We start from the raw sequence: 17,983 nt of genomic DNA, 5'->3' as shown, positions 1-17,983 counted from the left end.
GTGGCCAGGAGTCGGGACGCGCCCATTTCCGGGTGCGCAGGCGCGGACGTCATGGTGGTAGTCGATTGGGAGGGAAGTGTGCTCAGGGGCAGACCTTGGTGATCGAGCGTAGATTGCGGGAGCTAGGGGTAAATGCGTGCGCAGGCGCAAACGTCAAAGAGAGCGCCGAGCGGTCGATTGGGAGCGCGGCGCCGCGGGTCCCCCCGACGGGCAGAGCGAGCGCAGGTACCCCGGGCCGGGAGGGGCGAACTAGGAAGGGCCGGCTGAGCCGGATGGGAAAAGGCCGCTGGGCTAGGTCCGTGCGCGTCGTCTTGTCGCACAGGGTTCCCCTCGCGCCCAGGCACCTCATTCCTCATCTTGGGGTAGTCTCTTTAGTCCCGGCCCCGCCCGGCATTGCGAAGCCATTTCCCCGGGCTTGACGCCCCTGAGAGCGGCGTTCCCAGCGGGCGGGAGCCCCAGGCGTGTCCCGCGGGTGTCGGTCGGTCCCGAGCCGCACGCGGACCCCGCGTGCACCCTCCGCATCCGGTCGGGCCTCACCCCCACGGTCCGCCCCACTCGGGGCGCCTCATTGCTCGCTTGGACCCGGGGGCAGCCTGGGCGGCATCTACACAGTCAAATGTGGGCATTATCTAGAAACTCGCTTTTCGGTTCAGTGTCCGGCTTCTGAGATTTAGCTGTATGTTCGTTTGTAGCTAGGGGACATTCGTTTTCGCGACAGAGTCGAATCCCACCGTAGAACTGCAGGCGCTTTCTTTCCTTTATTTCTCCACTCTTCAGTACTCTTCGCCCGGGCACCCCCTCTTAGAAGTTCCGGATGGGTTGCTGAGTAGTCTCCCAGCTGCCACCCGCTGGACTTCTGTAATGCATCTGCCTTCCCTGACAAGATCCCTCCCTCGGAGAAGTGCTCCTTAACCCTTTCCCTCTGGTCCCTCTGATCCCTGGGTACCCTAGGGCTCCAGCCTGGGCTGCTTTCTCTCTTCGTTCCCCTGTTAATCGTCCCCTGTGTGACACCACCTACCCCCAGTGTCAGGCGTCAGCGGTGCTAGCTAGCCTGGCTTCTCCTCTGGCCTGAACTGCCTCAGCACACCCTGGATGACTGTGGAGCCTCTGGAACCCCACACAACAGCGCCAGGGCGAGCATTCCTGGGAGCCTGCTCCTTTTCCATCTCTTCCGACTCAGCTCACGTGACTGTCATTGGGCCAGAAAGAGGGGACTTGTTCTTGATTCCTTTTCTTTTCTTTTTTTTTTTTTTTTAATTTTTTTTTTTCAACGTTTTTTATTTATTTTTGGGACAGAGAGAGAGACAGAGCATGAACGGGGGAGGGGCAGAGAGAGAGGGAGACACAGAATCGGAAACAGGCTCCAGGCTCAGAGCCATCAGCCCAGAGCCTGACGCGGGGCTCGAACCCACGGACCGCGAGATCGTGACCTGGCTGAAGTCGGACGCTTAACCGACTGCGCCACCCAGGCGCCCCTCTTGATTCCTTTTCAATTAACATTCTGTTTCAAATACTTCTTCAGTGGGTTTGGTTTCACGTCCAAAGCATGGCTGAAACTGACTCTAGGCACTGCATCAACTACCTGAGTGGGCAGGACCCTCCCAGCGGCCTCATGCTTTTGTTCTTGCTCAGCCCACTTCCTCACTGGGAGCCCCAAGAGCTTATGTTTAATCCGTCAGTGAGTCCCGCTGCGTTAGTATAAAACTCAGTTCTGATCGCCAGAGCTGTGTACCTTGGTTCCGCCTCCATCCTCATTCGGAAAGCTCTGTCCCCCACTTGTCTGTCCCTCTCACTGCATTTCTCTGAAAGGCCTTGTGTTATTTACGCTTTTCTCTCTGCCCAAATGCTCCTCCCCAGGTCTTCTGAAACTTGCCACCTTCTTATCTTCTGCCTTGCATCTTTCAGTGCACCCCCACCCCTCGCCACTGGTCTCTCCTCTCCTGAGATGCTCCTCAGCACCCACTTCCTCCTGACAGTCTCTAGGGCAGAACTGGTGTTCTTACCACAGCACGTAACACCTTGTGTGTTCATCACTATGATGTAGGCAGACCAGGTCCAGGGGCTCAGAGGGGGTCCCTGCTGGACCAGCCAAGAGGGTCCTTACCTTCACACAGGTTAGAAATCAAATGTGAGCCAGAAGGAAGTGAGAACAGAGTTTATTGAATAGCATAACTGACAGAGCATAGCAGAGGGAGCATCTGGGAAATTCGGAAAGCAAAGAATAGTGAGTCTCTGGTTGGGGTCAGGAGTTTTTATTGAGGGTTATGTCCTCTCAGGCATCCAGACATTGGTCAGGACAAAGACATATCCTGGGGGTCTTGGCATCAAGATGTCTAAAGTCCCATGTCAATGGCCTGGAATATGCACAGGACAGCCTTGCCCGGTCACTCTTCAGATGTTATCTACTGTGCTGACTCCAAAGAAATTATTAACTTCTTGACCTTTACAAGGTAGACATACATCGTTTGTGCTATAAGGCATGTGCAAGGCAGGGGTACAGGTGCTAGCAAGAATAAGAGCAGAAAAGGAAACAAAAAAGCAGATATTCATGGAGTTCTTCAGTTCCCCTATCTCAGCTATCTCTTGTCTGACTCTGCTGAGGGCAGGGAAGCTCTTCATGAGGTCCAGCACATGAGACCCAGGGGTGTTAGGGGTCACCTTTGATTTGGCATTGGCTCTACTCCCCAGGTCTCTGCTGTGGCCACCTGAGCCCTACAAGATGTTTCACGGGATCCCAGCCACTCCAGGCATGGGAGGTGAGTGTGGCCCAAGCTGGACCCAGGGACCCAGAGGGTCCAGGCTTTCAGGCCCTGCTGCAGAGGCCAAGGGTTGGGGGGGGGGGGTGGGGGAGGAGCTATAAGTGTCTCCCCCATACAAGCCTCAGTGGGCAGCTAGGGACTGGTGCAGTTTATCACCAGGGGGCCCAGAGATGACCTCCAGGTGGGACCCACTTGGCACAAAGATAAGAGCTTTAGTGTGGCTGGAACCTCAGGGGGTTCTGGGTATCCTGGAGTCAAGCCAGGGGAAAGGTCACAAAGCATGTGACAAACATCATTTGTGCCCTGTCCCTGCACCATAAGCAAGGTGTGGTGACCCTGCTGTAGAGTGAGGTAACTGAGGAGCAGCGGTGGAATGAGGAGCCAGGCCTGGCATGTGTCTCCCTGGCTCCAGAGGAATGTCGTGTGCTCAGGTCCCCCACCCCGCGACAAGTTGGTGGGGTGCTGGGAGTAGAATTCTATCTTCCAGCTCCCTCTGGGCTCTTTGGGATGTTTCACAGGGTGAGGCCTTGGGTGGGCTAATGAAATGGGGCTGGGATTAGGGCCAGTGGACAAGCCCCCTGGGGTTGCCTTTGTGGCCAGCTGGCTAGCTCTCTGCTCTGTTGCAGCCCCTGGAAACAAGCCGGAGCTATATGAGGTGAGTGGCAGATGTCCACCTGGCCAGCATTGGCCAGCGCCTGTGTGAGCCTCACCTAGACCCCGCAGCCACCCTGGTACCATGGACTGACACACTGTCCTCTCTCCAATAGGAGGTGAAGCTGTACAAGAACGCCCGGGAACGGGAGAAGTGAGTCCCGCCCCTGGACTGCCCCCACCCAACACACACACACACACACACACACACACACACACACACACACACCATGTTCACCTGCCTCCCCTGAGTGACTTCCCCCAACCTCTGGACCACCCCCATTCTGGGGTCAGGCTGGCGAAACAGTTCCCAAGGAGCCTCTGCTGGGGCAGGGGGGGAGAGGCCGCTGAAATGCAGAGCTCTGCCACAGCTTCACCCTGGGAGGGCTAGTGCCCTCCCTGGGCTTTGGTAGCCGTGGCCTGATGGACACACTGTCCTCAGATATGACAACATGGCGGAGCTGTTTGCGGTTGTGAAGACAATGCAGGCTCTGGAGAAGGCATACATCAAGGACTGCGTCACCCCCAACGAGTGAGAGCTCGCTGACCTTGCACCGGTGATAAGAGCCAGTCTGTGGAAGCTTGTTTCTGCCTTCCAGGGCTTGGGTGCTCAGGAGGAAGCAAGAGCAGGGGTCTGAGGCCTGAGCTGGGGATTCGTATGGTTCCTGCCTCCTCCAGGCTGTGAGGGGGTCCACTCCTGTGGGAACCACCCAGCACAAGGAGGCTGCCCCTGGGTGCTTGTGGCTTTGGCACCGTCTCAGCCAGGAAGTCCTAGTCGTGGTACAGAAGTGTCTCAGGAGGAGAGACCTGTCCACCACCTTGGTCGGGGGTTCCCCCTGCGCCGGGGGCTCTCCCTGGGCACAGATGTCCTCATTGACAAAAGGGCTTCAGAAGGCAAGCAGAAGGGTCAGGGAGGTCAGCATGTGAGGCGCTGTTGGCCAGGCCTGGCACTTAGGAGATACACGGGGCCTTTGTTCAGTGAGATAGGCCTGCCTTGTAGGTCCACAAGCTGTCGATGTGGAGGTGTGGCCAGTGTATTCCAGAAGAGGGGGCTGGCCAGGCTTCTGCCTGGGTCTGGGCTCATCCCGTGTGGCAGCCAGCCATATTTGGGCCACTTCCCTCTTCTGCTTACTGTCCTCCCAAGGTCTTGTATTTAGACTCCAAGGGAAGCCTCAGCCTTCGTGGCCCATCTCTGATCTCTCAGAGCTGCCCTGTGTCTGGATGGGCCGAGAGAGAGAGGAGGTGTGGGCAGGGCTAGCCTGTACTGAGGGCAGCAGCCTGGCCCTCTCCCTAGGTACACTGCAGCCTGTTCTCGGCTCCTGGTCCAGTACAAAGCCGCCTTCCGGCAGGTTCAGGGCGCAGAAATCAGCTCCATTGATGAATTCTGCCGCAAGTTCCGTGTGAGTGAGCTGGCCCCTCCATTTCCCGGGGAACAGCAGGCGGGAGGTGTGGGTGCTGTTGGGGAGGGTCTGGCCAGCTGCCCTGTGAGGCCCAGTACCCATGGTACCCGCCCTCCCTCAGCTGGACTGCCCACTCGCCATGGAGAGGATCAAAGAGGACCGTCCTATCACCATCAAAGACGACAAGGGCAACCTGAACCGCTGTATTGCAGACGTGGTCTCGGTGCGCTCCCGCGGCCTCGGGGAGCTAGGAGGGGCCAGGGGGGCTCCTGCGGCCTCGGGGGCCTACGAGAGGTCAGGGGGGCCAACGCTGCCTGCCGTGGCCACCGTGTACACAGAAGCCCGGGGCTCCCAGGGCTGCGCAGCCCTCACACACACCAGGAGGGGGTCTTCACAGTTAGGAATGAGGGGTGGGCAGGACTTTCTCCCTGGGCAGCATCCAAGAGACCCCTGTGGGAGGCACCGAGGGTCAGTGCAGCCAGGGTTCCCATGCACCCACAGCTCCAGGAGGCCTAGCCAAAACCCTGTGGGCCAGGTGGCCTAGAGGAGAGCTCATGGGCTATGGGAACAGGGGGGACCAGCAGGCACCCAGTGACCAGATCGCCAAGGAGAGAGGCCGAGGAGGGAGACAACGGGCCAGACGGGCTGGGTGGGGGCTGACCCGGGCCTGGCCCCGCAGAGGAACCAGGCCCGCGAGCTGCAAGGAGTCCCCCACCCTGAGCCCCTACGGCGGGTCTGTGGTACCTCACACACACACTTCTTCCCAGCTCTTCATCACGGTTATGGACAAACTGCGCCTGGAGATCCGTGCCATGGATGAGGTGCGGCTCCCGGAGGGGACAGAGGGATGGAGGGGTGGCTTGGAGAAGGGAGTGGCAGGGGCGGGGGTAGGGGAGGGTTCCTGGCAGAGGAAGCCGAGCGTCCTGTCCACAGATCCAGCCTGATCTGCGGGAGCTGATGGAGACCATGCACCGCATGAGCCACCTGCCCCCTGACTTCGAGGGCCGCCAGACCGTCAGCCAGTGGTGAGCATCCCTGCCCGAGACTTCCCTGCCCCGTCAAGGACCGAGAAGCCCCTCCCGTGCACACACCTCAGTGCTGTGCTCCCACAGGCTGCAGACCCTGAGCGGCATGTCGGCCTCTGATGAGCTAGATGACTCCCAGGTGCGCCAGATGCTCTTTGACCTGGAGTCGGCCTACAACGCCTTCAACCGCTTCCTGCATGCCTGAGGCCCCCTGTCCCGGGGTCTGGGGAGGAAGGCTCTCCGGTGGGCCCGGTGGAGGGGCCGCGGCTGCGCTCCACGCTCGACCCCTGGATGGTCTGCATGCGCCTTGCTGTTCATAGCAGCTCTTCCGTCTGTGTGTCCGTCCACCCCAGAGCTCTGTCCCTGCCCTCCCCACAATAAAGATGCTTTCTGACCCCCCCCCCCCATGCCTGCTGTGGCTGCCCTCCCCCAGCCGGGCCCGCCCTGCCTTTTTGTCTTCCCTCTGGGCCTCGGGTGGGATCCTGCCTCGCTGGAGCACAGAGGTTCTGAACGTGTGGCCCGTTCCTCAGGAAAGGGTCTGACGCCAGCTTCCCTGGGTGATTGGGGGCAGGGGCCAGGTAAGGCTTGAATCTGACCACAGAGGAGGCTGCCTTTCACATCTGCTTCCCCACCCTTCACCTGAGAGCTCTAAGCAGCTGGGGGGCCAGAGCACTGCTGTGCTGCCCCCGGTACCTCTCCCTGCCCTGGGGGACGCCACAGGCCAGTGCAGGGCCTTGTCCTGGTAGTGGTTCACCGGGGCCCCAGTAGATGACTCACGGGACAGACAGTTTGTCCTGCCCACCACAGAGGGTGTCCCTTGCTCGGGAGCAAGGTCAGGTGGGGGAAGCAACAGTCCTCGGGTGGGGGGGTGGGGACACGGGTGTTCACAGGCCGATGCTGGCTCAGTTACCAGTGTTTACTGCACCTGCTGCGAGGCCAGGGGCTGTCAACCCTGCAGAAGCCCTGGCCCCCGGCGTCACAGCCACCTCCTCACAGGCAGCTGGCAGCAAGCCACAGACCAAGCCTCTGGATTCCAGGGTGCATCGTGTCACGTTTTGGCAACTATGGCATCGGGATGAGGGACAGGCTAGAGCTTAATTGTAGCATTCCTTTTTCCTAGTGGTACTTCTGGATGTCTGTAGCATTAAAGGCAATTAAATAAGGTGTGTAGTATTTCGGATGGTGATAAAGTTGTCTGTGTGTGAACTGGCTGCCAGTTGGGGAGGTGCCATTTTGCACGGGGCAGGCGGTCAAGGATAGCAGAGTCGGCAAGGAAGAGAGGAGTAGAGAGCCATTTGGAAGAAGGGGGGCAGAGAGGCCAGGTGAGGACTTGGGATTGTACCTGGAGCCCTGGATGCCAGCAGGGGCCTCAGAGCGGAGGCGTGCCCCATGTCCTTTGGGTCTTAGTAGGGAAAGACAGCAGAGAGAGGCGACTGGCATGGGGGGCCTGGCCCAGTGGGGATTGGGGGGGCAGAGAAGGGTCCTTGGGTTCTGGGCGTGGGCCGTGCTGTGTGTCACACCCACAATGTTTGCTGCTGGGCTGGATGCGGTGTGCGGTGAACACCCAGGCCTTGCACTAGGACAGCTAGACGGAGGAGCTCCTGTGGACATGTGGACACCTGCACCAAGAGGGGCTCCGTGAGGGTGTGGCCAGAGCTGTCGGCATAGGCGGAATCGAATTGTGTCAGCTGGCCAAGGGCATCAGGTGGGTGGCTGGACATCAGAAGCTGGAGTTTCAGAATGAAGGAAGTGAACACGATGAAGGCTTTTTAGCTCCATGGCAAAAACTCACTCTGATAGGTGCCAGGAACTGTACCCAAGAGGCCCTGGGACTGGTACTGTCACACTTGGAGGTTGGGGATAGAAACACCACAAAGGAGCTGAAGAAGGGATGGCTGGGGCCAAGGAAACCCAGAGACGTCCTAGCCGCGGACAAGCAGCTGGGTCCAGGGCAGACTGAGATGGGGAAACTGCCACTAAGAGGCCTGGGGAGCCCTCGGGGACTTTGACAGGATTGGGGAGGGGGGGGGCTTCAGGGGAGCCTGGAAGAGACTGCCAGTGCCAGAGACCCCAGATCCTGATGTCGATGGCAGCTGAAGGGGCAACGGGGGTTGTTTTGGTCGATATGGTTTTTTGTTTTTATTGTAATTAAGCGCAACACAAAATTTGCCTTTTTTGGTAAAGATTTTTTTTTTTTTTTTGTGGGGCTTGAACTCCACAACCCTGGGATCAAGAGCCACACGCTTTACCGACTGAGCCAGCCAGGCGCCCCGACCGTTTTAAACGTTTTAAAGCTCGGCGGCATGAAGTACACTAAGAATGCTGTACAGCGATCACCGCATCCAGACAGAAACTGTCCTCAGTAAACACTAACTCCCCGTTCCCCTTCCCCAGCCCCTGGCCGCCACCATCCTGCCTTCTGTCCCTAGATTTTGACTAGGTGCCTCCTACAAGTGGAGTCATACAGGGTTTCTTTTTTTGCGATTGGCTTATTCATGTTGTACATGTGTCAAAAATTTTTTAAAGCGCTATCCCCAATGTGGCGCTTGAATTCACGACACTGAGATCAAGAGTCACAGGCTGTACCAACTGAGCCTGCCAGATGCCCCTAAGTTTCCCTCCTTTTTAAGGCTGAGGTCGCCCTCCCCCCACCCCCCATTCATGCTGGATGGCACCACAGTGTGATATCCCTGGGTCCTAAGGAGGGGCTGGGGCAGAGGAGATATGAAGAGCCTGCCAGGGTTCCCATTATATTACATAGACCGTATTTCATCCATCCATCCATCCTTCAGTGGACACCTGGGTTGTTTCTGTGTTTTGGAGGTTGAACTAGTGCTGCTATGGACACAGGTGTGTTTGAAGACAGGAGGGACTGCAGTGTGCGTGTTGGATGATGGGATGATGTAGGAAGGGCCCAGGGACACGAGAGAGGGTGCAGCACCCAGAGGGGGACCCCAGCACCAGGGAGGGGGCAGTCAGATGTGCAGGGGCACTGGTGATGCCTTCTGCGGCCGCTCTGGGCTGGGATGGAGGGCATCTGCTGGGAGAGGTGGAGGGTGCATGAAGCAAAGGAATATGGGCCAGCATGAAGTTCCTGAGGTCAAAGGGGCTGCCCCAGGGAGTGCCAGCCACAAGCCTCAATGGCTCAGGCGGTTCTGCCACTCAGCCCAGGGGCCTGGGAAGGCCAGCCTAGAAGGCTGGTCTGAGATCTTTGCCCAGAAGCTAATAGACCCTTGAGCAGTGGGTGGCCTGAGGCAGCAGCCGGGTCCCCAATTCCTGCTGCAGCCAGCCCCGTGGTCCTGGTGCAGTGGGGTAGGAAAAAGGCCAGTTTGTGCCTACAGTCTTCAGAGTGCCTGAATCTCTCCAGCTTCCCTCCTTGCTGACTCAGGGTTCCAAGAATCATCCAAATCCCTGGCAGGCTCTTCCTATTTCCTCTGCCCCAGCCCCTTCTTAGGACCCAGGGGTATCACACTGTGGTGCCATCCAGCATGAATGTGTGGGGGGGGGTGGCGACCTCAGGCCCGGGACTCTGCCCTCAGCATGATGCCCTGCCCTGGGCCCACGGGACTCTGGGGACAGAGTCCCTTGGGCCTTGGCTCCCAGCTGCCCCAGGGCTTCACCTCTTCCATCCCAACCACACCTCACAGGGCTCAGGGTCAGTGGCCAGCTGAACCAGGTGGGGAAGGGGACGTCCACACACTCCCTCCAGGAAGCAAAAAAAAAAAAAAAAAAAAACAAACCCACGAAGGCTGCCCTGAGACCTGGCCAGGGGTGCAAGCTGGCTCCCTGGGGCCTGCCCCTCCCCTGCACTGCCAACCAGGCAGAGATAAGCCAAGAGGTTCAAAGGCCAGAGACGGAGCCAACAGGGAGGGGCAGGTGCAGAGCTGGCAGTCACAGCCCTCCCTGGAGCCCCTGGGCCTGGAGCTTGGGATCCTGCCCCGCTTCCTCCTGCCAGGAAAGCCCAAGAGACCTCTGCCAGGAGGCAGCAAGCAGAAGGCCCAGTGGGCTCCCCTTGTGTCCTGTGGGGATTTGGCCATTTCCTCAGGCATTTTCCCCAGAGTTTGGGAAGGGGAGGACGACTCCCCAACACATGGGAGAAGAGGGCCCCACCTCCCCACCCCCAACTGGGACCTAAGGCTAAGGGTGGGGTGAGGGTGTCTAAGCTGCCTGAAGCAAGGAAGCCAAGCAGGGAAGGGGCTGGGAGGGGAGTGGGGCAGGGGTGTGTTCAGGCCTCTCAGGTGGAATGTTGGGGACCTCTGGCCCAGGCCCCCCTTGTTGGCGGCAGACCTTAGAGAGAGGGTTACCCCTCGGGCATAGAAAACGCAGCCCTGCCCCACAGTTCTGCAGAGCCACAGACAAGCTAGCAGATGCCCAGGCTGTCCCTGCAGAGGAAGGGGCCCAGCTCTTGCCCCCCACGGGCAGTGGCTCCAACCTCGGGGAGGACCTGTGGCTGGAATGGTTAACCTGAGGTGCCTTAGTCAGCCAATCACAGAGCCCTGCAGGAAAAATACCTGGGAGAGGTCCTCACGCGTTCGGGCGGGTCAGAGCCCAGCCCCAGTCCGGCCCTGGGCGACCCGAGAGCCCCAGCCAGCCCTGGCGTCAGCGGCCTCCCCAGAGCACAGAGTGCACAGGGGCCTCAGCATGACCATGACAGTCCTGGTTCGACTCCAACTGGGGCTGCTGCTCTCCGTGCTGATGGTGACCATGGTGGCAGCTCAGCCTACCCGTCTGCTGACCTTGCTGTCCTCGGGCCAGGGTGTTCTGGACCGTGTGGTGCTGGGCAGCCTGTTAAATACACTGGCGGACCGTGTGCACTGCGCCGACGGGCCGTGTGGAAAGGTAATTGCCGCACCCGATGGGTCCCCCAGCCCAGGCCCGCTCCGCCCCAGGGCTGGAAGCAAAGGGCCTGGGCAAACTCCAGGAGGCGGGCCGAGGCGAGGCCGGGTGGCCAAGCACCCAGGCCCTGCCTGCAGGCCAGCGCCCACCTTCCTCTGCTCTGAGTTCAGACAGGCCTGCGCTCCCAGGATCGGGGGCTGTGACGGATACATATAGCTCCAGGATCCCAGGGCTGCCTCCTCCGTCAGTCCCCAGGCCATCAAACTGGCAGTGGTTCCGGGAAGAAGCCACCCTGGGATGGGTGGACCACTGCCCCGAGCCCTTTTGTGTGTGTGTGTGTGTGTGTGTGTGTGTGTAATCGAGAGGGTGGTGACGGTGGGAGTGTGTGAGAGAGTGATGATGGAGGGGTGGGTGGGAGAGGGGGAGGGCGAGACCAGTGTGTATGGGCCCCACAGGGAAGCAGGCAGCTTCCTGACCGTAGGCACCTGTCTCTGCCCATAGTGCCTCTCTGTGGATGATGCCCTGGCCCTGGGCAGGCCTGAGAAGCCAGGGCTCCCCGGGGGGGCAGTCCTGGAGCACAGGCACATCGCCCGCTTCAGTGCCGCCGCTGCCCTCTACCTCAGTGACCCCAAGGGCACGTGTGCAGATGTCCAGGCTGGCCGCTGGGCCACCCGTGCTGACCATCTCTTGGCCCTGTTGGAGGGCCCCAAGGCCCTGACCCCAGGCCTGAGCAGGCTGCTGCAAAGGATTCAGGCCCAGGCTGCTGGCTGGCCTGCTGCAGAGAAGGTGAGGGCCTGGGTAGGTGGGGCAGAGGGACTAGATGGGGAAGACCTAAGGGGATCCATGGAGAAAGGAGACCACTTGGGGGGTTGGGCCTGGCTGCAGTGGGCAGAACATCCCACAAAGCCTTCCTGGACACCTGGGGGAGTCTGGGGACCTACTTGGGAGGCTGAGGGATCACAAATGGATGTCCGATACCACTCAGGACAGGGAGCTGGGGAGCCCCCGGGGCCCTCATCAGACAGGGGCTGAGAAGAATCCTGGGCCCATAGGGAGGGCCCTCGGGGAGGGGTCAGACCCAGCACAGGCCGTAGGCTGGCAGGGTTAGGTGGTGGTGCTCTGAGAAGCCTGATCTGGCACCATGTTAGGGCGGGTCTCGGGGTCGGTGGCATGCAAGGGCACTAGGGTTGATGGCAGAGCTGGAGGCCAGGAAGGCCACCCTGCAGGCAAGGCTGAGCCCTGACCCTTCCCTCAGGCCTGTGTGGACCTGCCCCAGCTGCTGGAGGAGGCAGCAGGGGCAGGAGCTCCCAGCAACCCTGGCCTGGTCCTGGCCGCCCTGTTGGACCATGTCAGCGGTGGGTCCTGTCTCCATGCCCTGCCGACCCCCCAGTACTTTGTAGACTTTGTGTTCCGGCAGCACAGTGGCGAGAATCCCAACATCACACTGGCTGGTGAGGCTGTGGCGGGGCCAGAGAGTTGGGAGTACCCTGAGTCCCCGACCTCCATGTCCTTGGGGAGGGCAGGCCTGGAGCCCATACACACTTTGTGATTCTGTCCCCCCCGCCAGAGCTGGAGGCCTTGATGCGGCGCCTGGGGGTAGGGAGAGTGGCGGAGACACACAGTGACCACAGCGACCATGCTCATCTGGGAAAGGGGGCCAACCACCAGGGCCCTGTGCCCCCTGCCACCCCTAACGGCAGCTCCAGCATGTGGGACACAGTGAGCAGCCCATGCACCACCGTCCTGGGGAGAGGTGGGGGGGCTCATGGGTCTGCTCAGGTCCCCGACCCCCTTTCCTGCCACCCCTCAGGTATGCCTGAGTGCCAGTGAAGTGATGGCCGTGTACGGGCTGTCTGAGCAGGCGGGGGTGACTCCAGAGCTCTGGGCCCAACTGAGCCCGGCCCTGCTCCAGCAGCAGCTAAGTGGGGCCTGCAGCCCCCAGTCCAGTCCCCCCACTCGGGACCAGCTCAGTCAGGCGGAAAGTGAGTGCCTGCCTCCCCAGTTGTGCCTGCTTGCCGTACCCATCGGTGCTGGGTGCTGGTGCCACAGAGGTGGGGCCTCACGGGGAGGAGGAAGTGGCCGCTGGGCTAGGGGAGGGGTGGGCAAAGCCGGGCCAGGGCTGGCAAGAGAAAGTGGCATGGGAATAGAGGGGTCACAGGGAAGTGTGGGGGCCTAGATGGGTAGGGGATGGGGCTTTAAAGGTTAGCATAAGCAGAGGAATGGCCGGAGCCTGACCACGTGCATCCCTGGTGAGCTGGCTCCTGGGCCCTGCTTGGACACCCTCCCCTGGGAAGCAAGAAAGGCTCTCATCTCAGCCCTGTGGCCCCCGCTCCCTCTCCAGGATATCTATATGGCTCCCTAGCCACGCTGCTCATCTGCCTCTGTGCCATTTTCGGCCTCCTGCTTCTGACCTGTGCCACCTACAGCGCTGCCTCCCACTACATCATCCAGACCTTCCTGAGCATGGCTGTGGGTGCACTCACTGGGGATGCCGTCCTCCACTTGACGCCCAAGGTCAGCCCGCTGCCCCTCCCTCCCCAGACGGGAATTTCCCTGCCCAGTCCTTCGAGGCCCATCCTCCTGGAGCCCTTCCTGTCTCCCTGGCCTCTCCGTCCTTGTCCCCAGGGGTGGGGTGGGGTGGGGGAGGCCTTAAAGCCCCCTTCCCTCCCCAGGTGCTAGGGCTGCACACCCACAGCGGGGAGGGCCTTGGCCCACAGTCCACCTGGCGCCTTGTGGCCATGCTGGGTGGCCTCTACACCTTCTTCCTGTTTGAGAACCTCTTCAACCTCTTGCTGCCCCTGGACCCTGAGGTCAGGTGGGAGCTGGACGTGGTGGGTGGATGGGGCGGAGTCAGGGAGGCCCATCGGGCCCTGAGCCACTGTCCCCACAGGACTCAAAGGATGGGCCCTGCAGCCACAGCCACGGTGGCCACAGCCACGGAGTGTCCCTGCAGCTAGCGCCCAGCGAGCTCCGGCCGCCTAAGCAGCCCCACGAAGGCTCTCGCGCAGACCTGGTGAGCTGGCCCTTCCCCGATGTCTCCATCCCACATGGAGTTTCCCCTGCAAGAACCCCTTTCTGCCCCTGCCCCCGCCCCCGCCCCCGCCCCCGCCTCCACCCCAGCGCTTCTGTCCATGGCCTCCTCTGTTGCTGATCAGGAGACCCAGCCCCGCCACGCCCCTCCTCACCTCCCTGCCCAGGGGCTCATCCACACGGACCTACCCCCTCCAGGTGACAGAGGAGAGCCCGGAGCTGCTGAGCTCGGAGCCCCGGAGACTGAGCTCAGGTGAGCCCCGAGGGAAGCCCCAGAAGGATTAGGGGCTACGGATTTGTGCAGAGCGCCAGCTCGGGCCGGGGGAGCAGAGGTGGGGGCGCCGAGGTGGGGGACCAGGTCGGCGCCGACCCACGTCCACCACACCCGCAGAGCTGAGATTGCTGCCCTACGTGATCACGCTGGGCGACGCCTTGCACAACTTCGCCGATGGGCTCGCCGTGGGCGCCGCCTTCGCGTCCTCCTGGAAGACCGGGCTGGCCACCTCGCTGGCGGTGTTCTGCCACGAGGTGCCACACGAGCTAGGTGAGCAGCGCGAGGCAGGGCCTGGGGACCCGGCCGCCGGCCAGGGGCGGGGCCTGCCCGGCTGTGGGCGGGGCTCTCGGCCTGACCCCCGCTCCGCCCACCCCAGGGGATTTCGCCGCCCTGCTGCACGCGGGGCTGTCGGTGCGCCGGGCTTTGCTGCTGAACTTGGCCTCAGCGCTGACTGCCTTCGTCGGCCTCTACGTGGCGCTCGCTGTCGACGTTGGAGAGGACAGTGAGGCCTGGATCCTGGCGGTGGCCACTGGCCTCTTCCTCTACGTGGCGCTCTGCGACATGGTCAGGACGGAGGGCGGGAGTCGGCTGCCCTGGGGGTGAGCCGAGCAGGGGCTCAGAGCTGGTCGCTCACCTGTGCCTAACTCCTCCTCAGCTTCCAGCCATGCTTCATGTGCGGGACCAGCGGCCCTGGCTCCTCTTCCTGCTGCACAACATGGGTCTGCTGGGCGGCTGGACCGTCCTGCTGCTGCTGTCGCTGTATGAGGACAAGATCACCCTCTGATGCCCACCCCCCTACTCTCGGGCCCTTGATGCTGGCTGCTGGCCCCCTGGGCTATCTCAGCTCCTTGGGTCTGCTAGCCAGTGTGGAACCTGTAGCTGGGTACCCAGAGAGCCCCAGGCCTTTGAGAGTCTCCCTCTCACATGCCCCAGCATCCCTATTCAATAAAAATATTCTTGCCCTTGGAGCCCAGCTGCTTTCCTTGCTGTTAGGGAAGTTTCTCCCACCAAGAAAGGCAGCGGGGGGGGGGGGGGGGGCAGTACCTCTCTTTCCCCCTGGGGCTCCGATGAGGCACCAGGAGCCTGTGCTAAGGGATCTCCAGGCAGCCAGCCCGTCCTGCGCGGGGAAATGTGGGAGCCCTGTGTGGGGAGTGGACTCAGAAATTGGCCAGAGTCTGCAGGTAGCAGGGGGACCCGGTCTCCAATCAGGAATCAGACTTGTTTACTTCTTACAGAAGGGCCGAAACAAGCACCGTGCTCACAGAGACGAGGGTTTATCACTACTAGGAGGTAGTCGGACCCGAGTATGTGACAGCCCGTGGTCAGTGGGGCCCCAGCCCCTTCTGACTCTGCTGCACTGTCCTCGGCACAGTGTCCATCCTCGGAGACCCTTGTAGTCCCCTAAGGCTGTAGCTCAGCCTATCACAAATTAGGTGCCTTAAAACAACAGAAATGTATTTTCTCACAGTTCTGGAGGCAGAAGTCTAAATTCAAGGTGTCCGTAAGCCGTGCTCCTTCTCAACTCTCTATTTTTTTGATGTTTATTTGTTTTGAGAGAGCATGAGTGAACAAGTGGGGGTGGGGCAGAGAAAGAGAGAGAATCCCAAGCAGGCTCTGTGCTGATAGCACAGACGCGGGGCTTGAACTCATGACCTGAGGTGGAATCAAGAGTCGGATGTTCAACCAGCTGAGCCTCCCAGGTGCCCCTGCTGCTCGACTCTCTAGAGACAATCTATCACACGAGGCTGTCCTGGCTTCTGGCGGCCACGTGTGGTTTGGGTCTTGTAGCAGGCATAGCTCCAGAGTCTTCCTCCATCTTGTGACCTTCTCTGTTGTATCTCTTCTCTTCTGATGACACCAGTCCTACCGATTACCAGCGTGCCTACTCCAGTATGACCTCATCTGAACTAATTCCATCTGTCGATGATTCTATTTCCAAATAAAAGTCACATTTGGAAGTACCGAGGGTTAGGTTTCCAACATATCTTTTTTGGGGATCACAATTCAATCCACAACACCCCTCACGGTCCAAAATGGCTGCCAGAGCTCTAGCCCTTAAATGCACTTTCCAGGTAGCAGAAAGGAGGTGGGAGGAAAGACCAAAAAGAGGAAGGGGTCCAGGGGACATCAGATTCGGCCTGTTGTTCACACACACACACACACAAAAGCGCGAGAGTAGAAGTCAGTCTTATGTTACGCTCCGTGGGTCCACCTGTGCTGGAGGGAGGTGGAGGCTGAATGCCAGTAATCTGTGGCAAAGCGGGCAGAAAAGGCCATATCTGAGAACTCCCGGGCCTGACCCCGGTAGACAGACGCTCCGGCCTCTCCAAGAGGTATTGATTCTCCAAGAATCTTCACCAACAGCACAAAAGAGAAGTGTGGGAATTACCACCTTCCTCCTAAACCTGGTCTACAACACGGAGATGGCCTCTTGGCACAGAAGGAAGGTGCAGAAAAACCACTGACTCCCAGCACAGCCTCAGAGGAGCAAGAGCATGGCCTGTAGTGTCCACTAGCCCCAGGGCCCAAGCTCAGGGTCAGCGGGCAAGGCCAGGGCTTGTACTGGCATTCCCCCCCGCCCCCGCCCCCCCCCCCCAACGCCAGCCTTGGACGATTCTTCAGCCCATCATGGTCCCTCCCCAGCAACTTCAAGCCCCAGATCTGCTGATAGGCCCCTACCTTCATCTCTCACTGAGAAAGTACATCCACCAGGCAGGCTCACCTCTGTCTTCCCACTGCCAACCTTGCAACCTCCTGGTTCCGCTGCCCACCTCCTCCTCTCCTCTGACTGGGATGGAGCCTCATCCTATCCACCGCTGCCCTCCCCGGGACTGTGCTCCTTCAGGATCTCCAGCCCTCTCTGCACTGACCACCTCTCTCACAGATGAGTTCTTGTTCATTTGTTAGGGCATTTTCCAATGTGCCAAGCTCCAGTCCAAGGGTTCTGTGGGCCCTGATTTTTTCAATCATCACAGACGTCCTATGATGTGGGCACCATGACTGTGCCCATCTGACAGAGATACCAAAACTTAGTGTCCCGGCTACAGTTTTTCTTATGACCTTTAAAGGGGTTTGGTGTGGCTCAGGGGTCACACACCTGCCTGGGCATTCGAGTGACCCCTTTGTCCACTACAAAAGGGTCAGCCTTGTTGCTGACACGAGCAAGTGGGCAGATATGGGTGCAACATAAACCCATGTTTCTATGTCATTTTCTTGGGTGTAACTATACTTCCTTTTTTTTTTTTTTTTTTTTTTTACTCATTATAATTTTTATTCGAGAGAGAGAGCGCGCGCGAGCACACACAGGAGCACGGGAGAAGGGCGGGGGGAGGGGGGGGTGGGAGAATCCCAAGCAGGCTCCTGGCTCAGCGCACAGCCGGGACGTGGGGCTGGATCCCATGACTCTGATCATGCCCTGAGCCGAAATCAAGAGTCAACAGACTGAGCCACCCAGACGCCCCTTACTTGTTTTATTTATTATTCCATTCCTAAGTCCCAGGTCTGTACAACGGTACCCGCGGCGAGTCCCTGCCAAGCGAGGAGACATCCCCGTTAGCTGTGCTTGGTCGTGGCTCCAGAGTCTTCCACGTGGGCAACTGTGCTGGGCCTGGGGAGCGAGCAGAGGACGGGAAGGGCGAAAATCGCTGCCCTGGGGCGAGCGCTCACGTTGTAGAGGGCGGACCGGCATACCTGCAGGGCCAGACCTCCTCGGGAGGCGGCAGGGGCGCGGCCAGTCATCTCTCCGGGAAGCTTTCCCGATCCCCGGACTGCTCGGGCCTCCTCCGCACTCGCGGCCCGTGCCGAGAGCCTCACTGGGCGCGTGTCTTCCCTCACGGCCTCCACACCGCGAGGCCCTCCTGGCCCACCCGGGCACCGCGTCTCGCCCACGCGGGCTTGGTGGGGGCAAGTCGCCTCTTCCTGCGGCCTAGACCCTCCTCGGTGACCCCACCCTGCGTCGGGGAAGAGCGGCCCCCAGCCCAGCGGGCCCTGAGCCGCCGCACCCCCAGC

At 60.3% G+C, this 17,983-nt stretch overlaps 2 protein-coding genes across 4 annotated transcripts; both read left to right on the top strand.

Moving 5' to 3' along the window:
- The first annotated feature begins 104 nt into the window (after nt 1–104).
- On the top strand, nt 105–6,236 carry VPS28 (VPS28 subunit of ESCRT-I). Of its 2 annotated transcripts, XM_042924045.1 has the most exons (10): nt 112–225; nt 2,689–2,756; nt 3,386–3,414; nt 3,527–3,564; nt 3,853–3,942; nt 4,705–4,810; nt 4,932–5,033; nt 5,578–5,631; nt 5,744–5,835; nt 5,923–6,236. In XM_042924045.1, exons 2-10 carry the CDS (start codon nt 2,720–2,722, stop codon nt 6,038–6,040), a joined length of 666 nt encoding a protein of 221 aa, XP_042779979.1. In that variant the 5' UTR covers nt 112–225; nt 2,689–2,719; the 3' UTR covers nt 6,041–6,236. The 2 variants fall into 2 exon arrangements, with proteins under 2 accessions (XP_042779980.1, XP_042779979.1); XM_042924046.1 differs by lacking the exon at nt 3,853–3,942 and having other exon boundaries at nt 105–225.
- A 4,240-nt stretch (nt 6,237–10,476) lies between these two features.
- Nucleotides 10,477–14,931, top strand: SLC39A4 (solute carrier family 39 member 4). Of its 2 annotated transcripts, XM_042923957.1 has the most exons (12): nt 10,477–10,674; nt 11,173–11,457; nt 11,927–12,122; nt 12,239–12,390; nt 12,482–12,653; nt 13,013–13,185; nt 13,344–13,481; nt 13,562–13,684; nt 13,900–13,954; nt 14,093–14,245; nt 14,352–14,539; nt 14,631–14,931. In XM_042923957.1, exons 1-12 carry the CDS (start codon nt 10,477–10,479, stop codon nt 14,757–14,759), a joined length of 1,962 nt encoding a protein of 653 aa, XP_042779891.1. In that variant the 3' UTR covers nt 14,760–14,931. The 2 variants fall into 2 exon arrangements, with proteins under 2 accessions (XP_042779891.1, XP_042779892.1); XM_042923958.1 differs by lacking the exon at nt 11,173–11,457 and having other exon boundaries at nt 10,483–10,674.
- The last annotated feature ends 3,052 nt before the right edge of the window (nt 14,932–17,983 follow it).

The sequence above is a fragment of the Panthera leo genome, chromosome F2 (genome assembly GCF_018350215.1).
Source record: "Panthera leo isolate Ple1 chromosome F2, P.leo_Ple1_pat1.1, whole genome shotgun sequence".
NCBI lineage: Eukaryota > Metazoa > Chordata > Mammalia > Carnivora > Felidae > Panthera > Panthera leo.
Note: the sequence above shows the minus strand (reverse complement) of the source record. Positions and strands in the feature narration are given on the sequence as shown.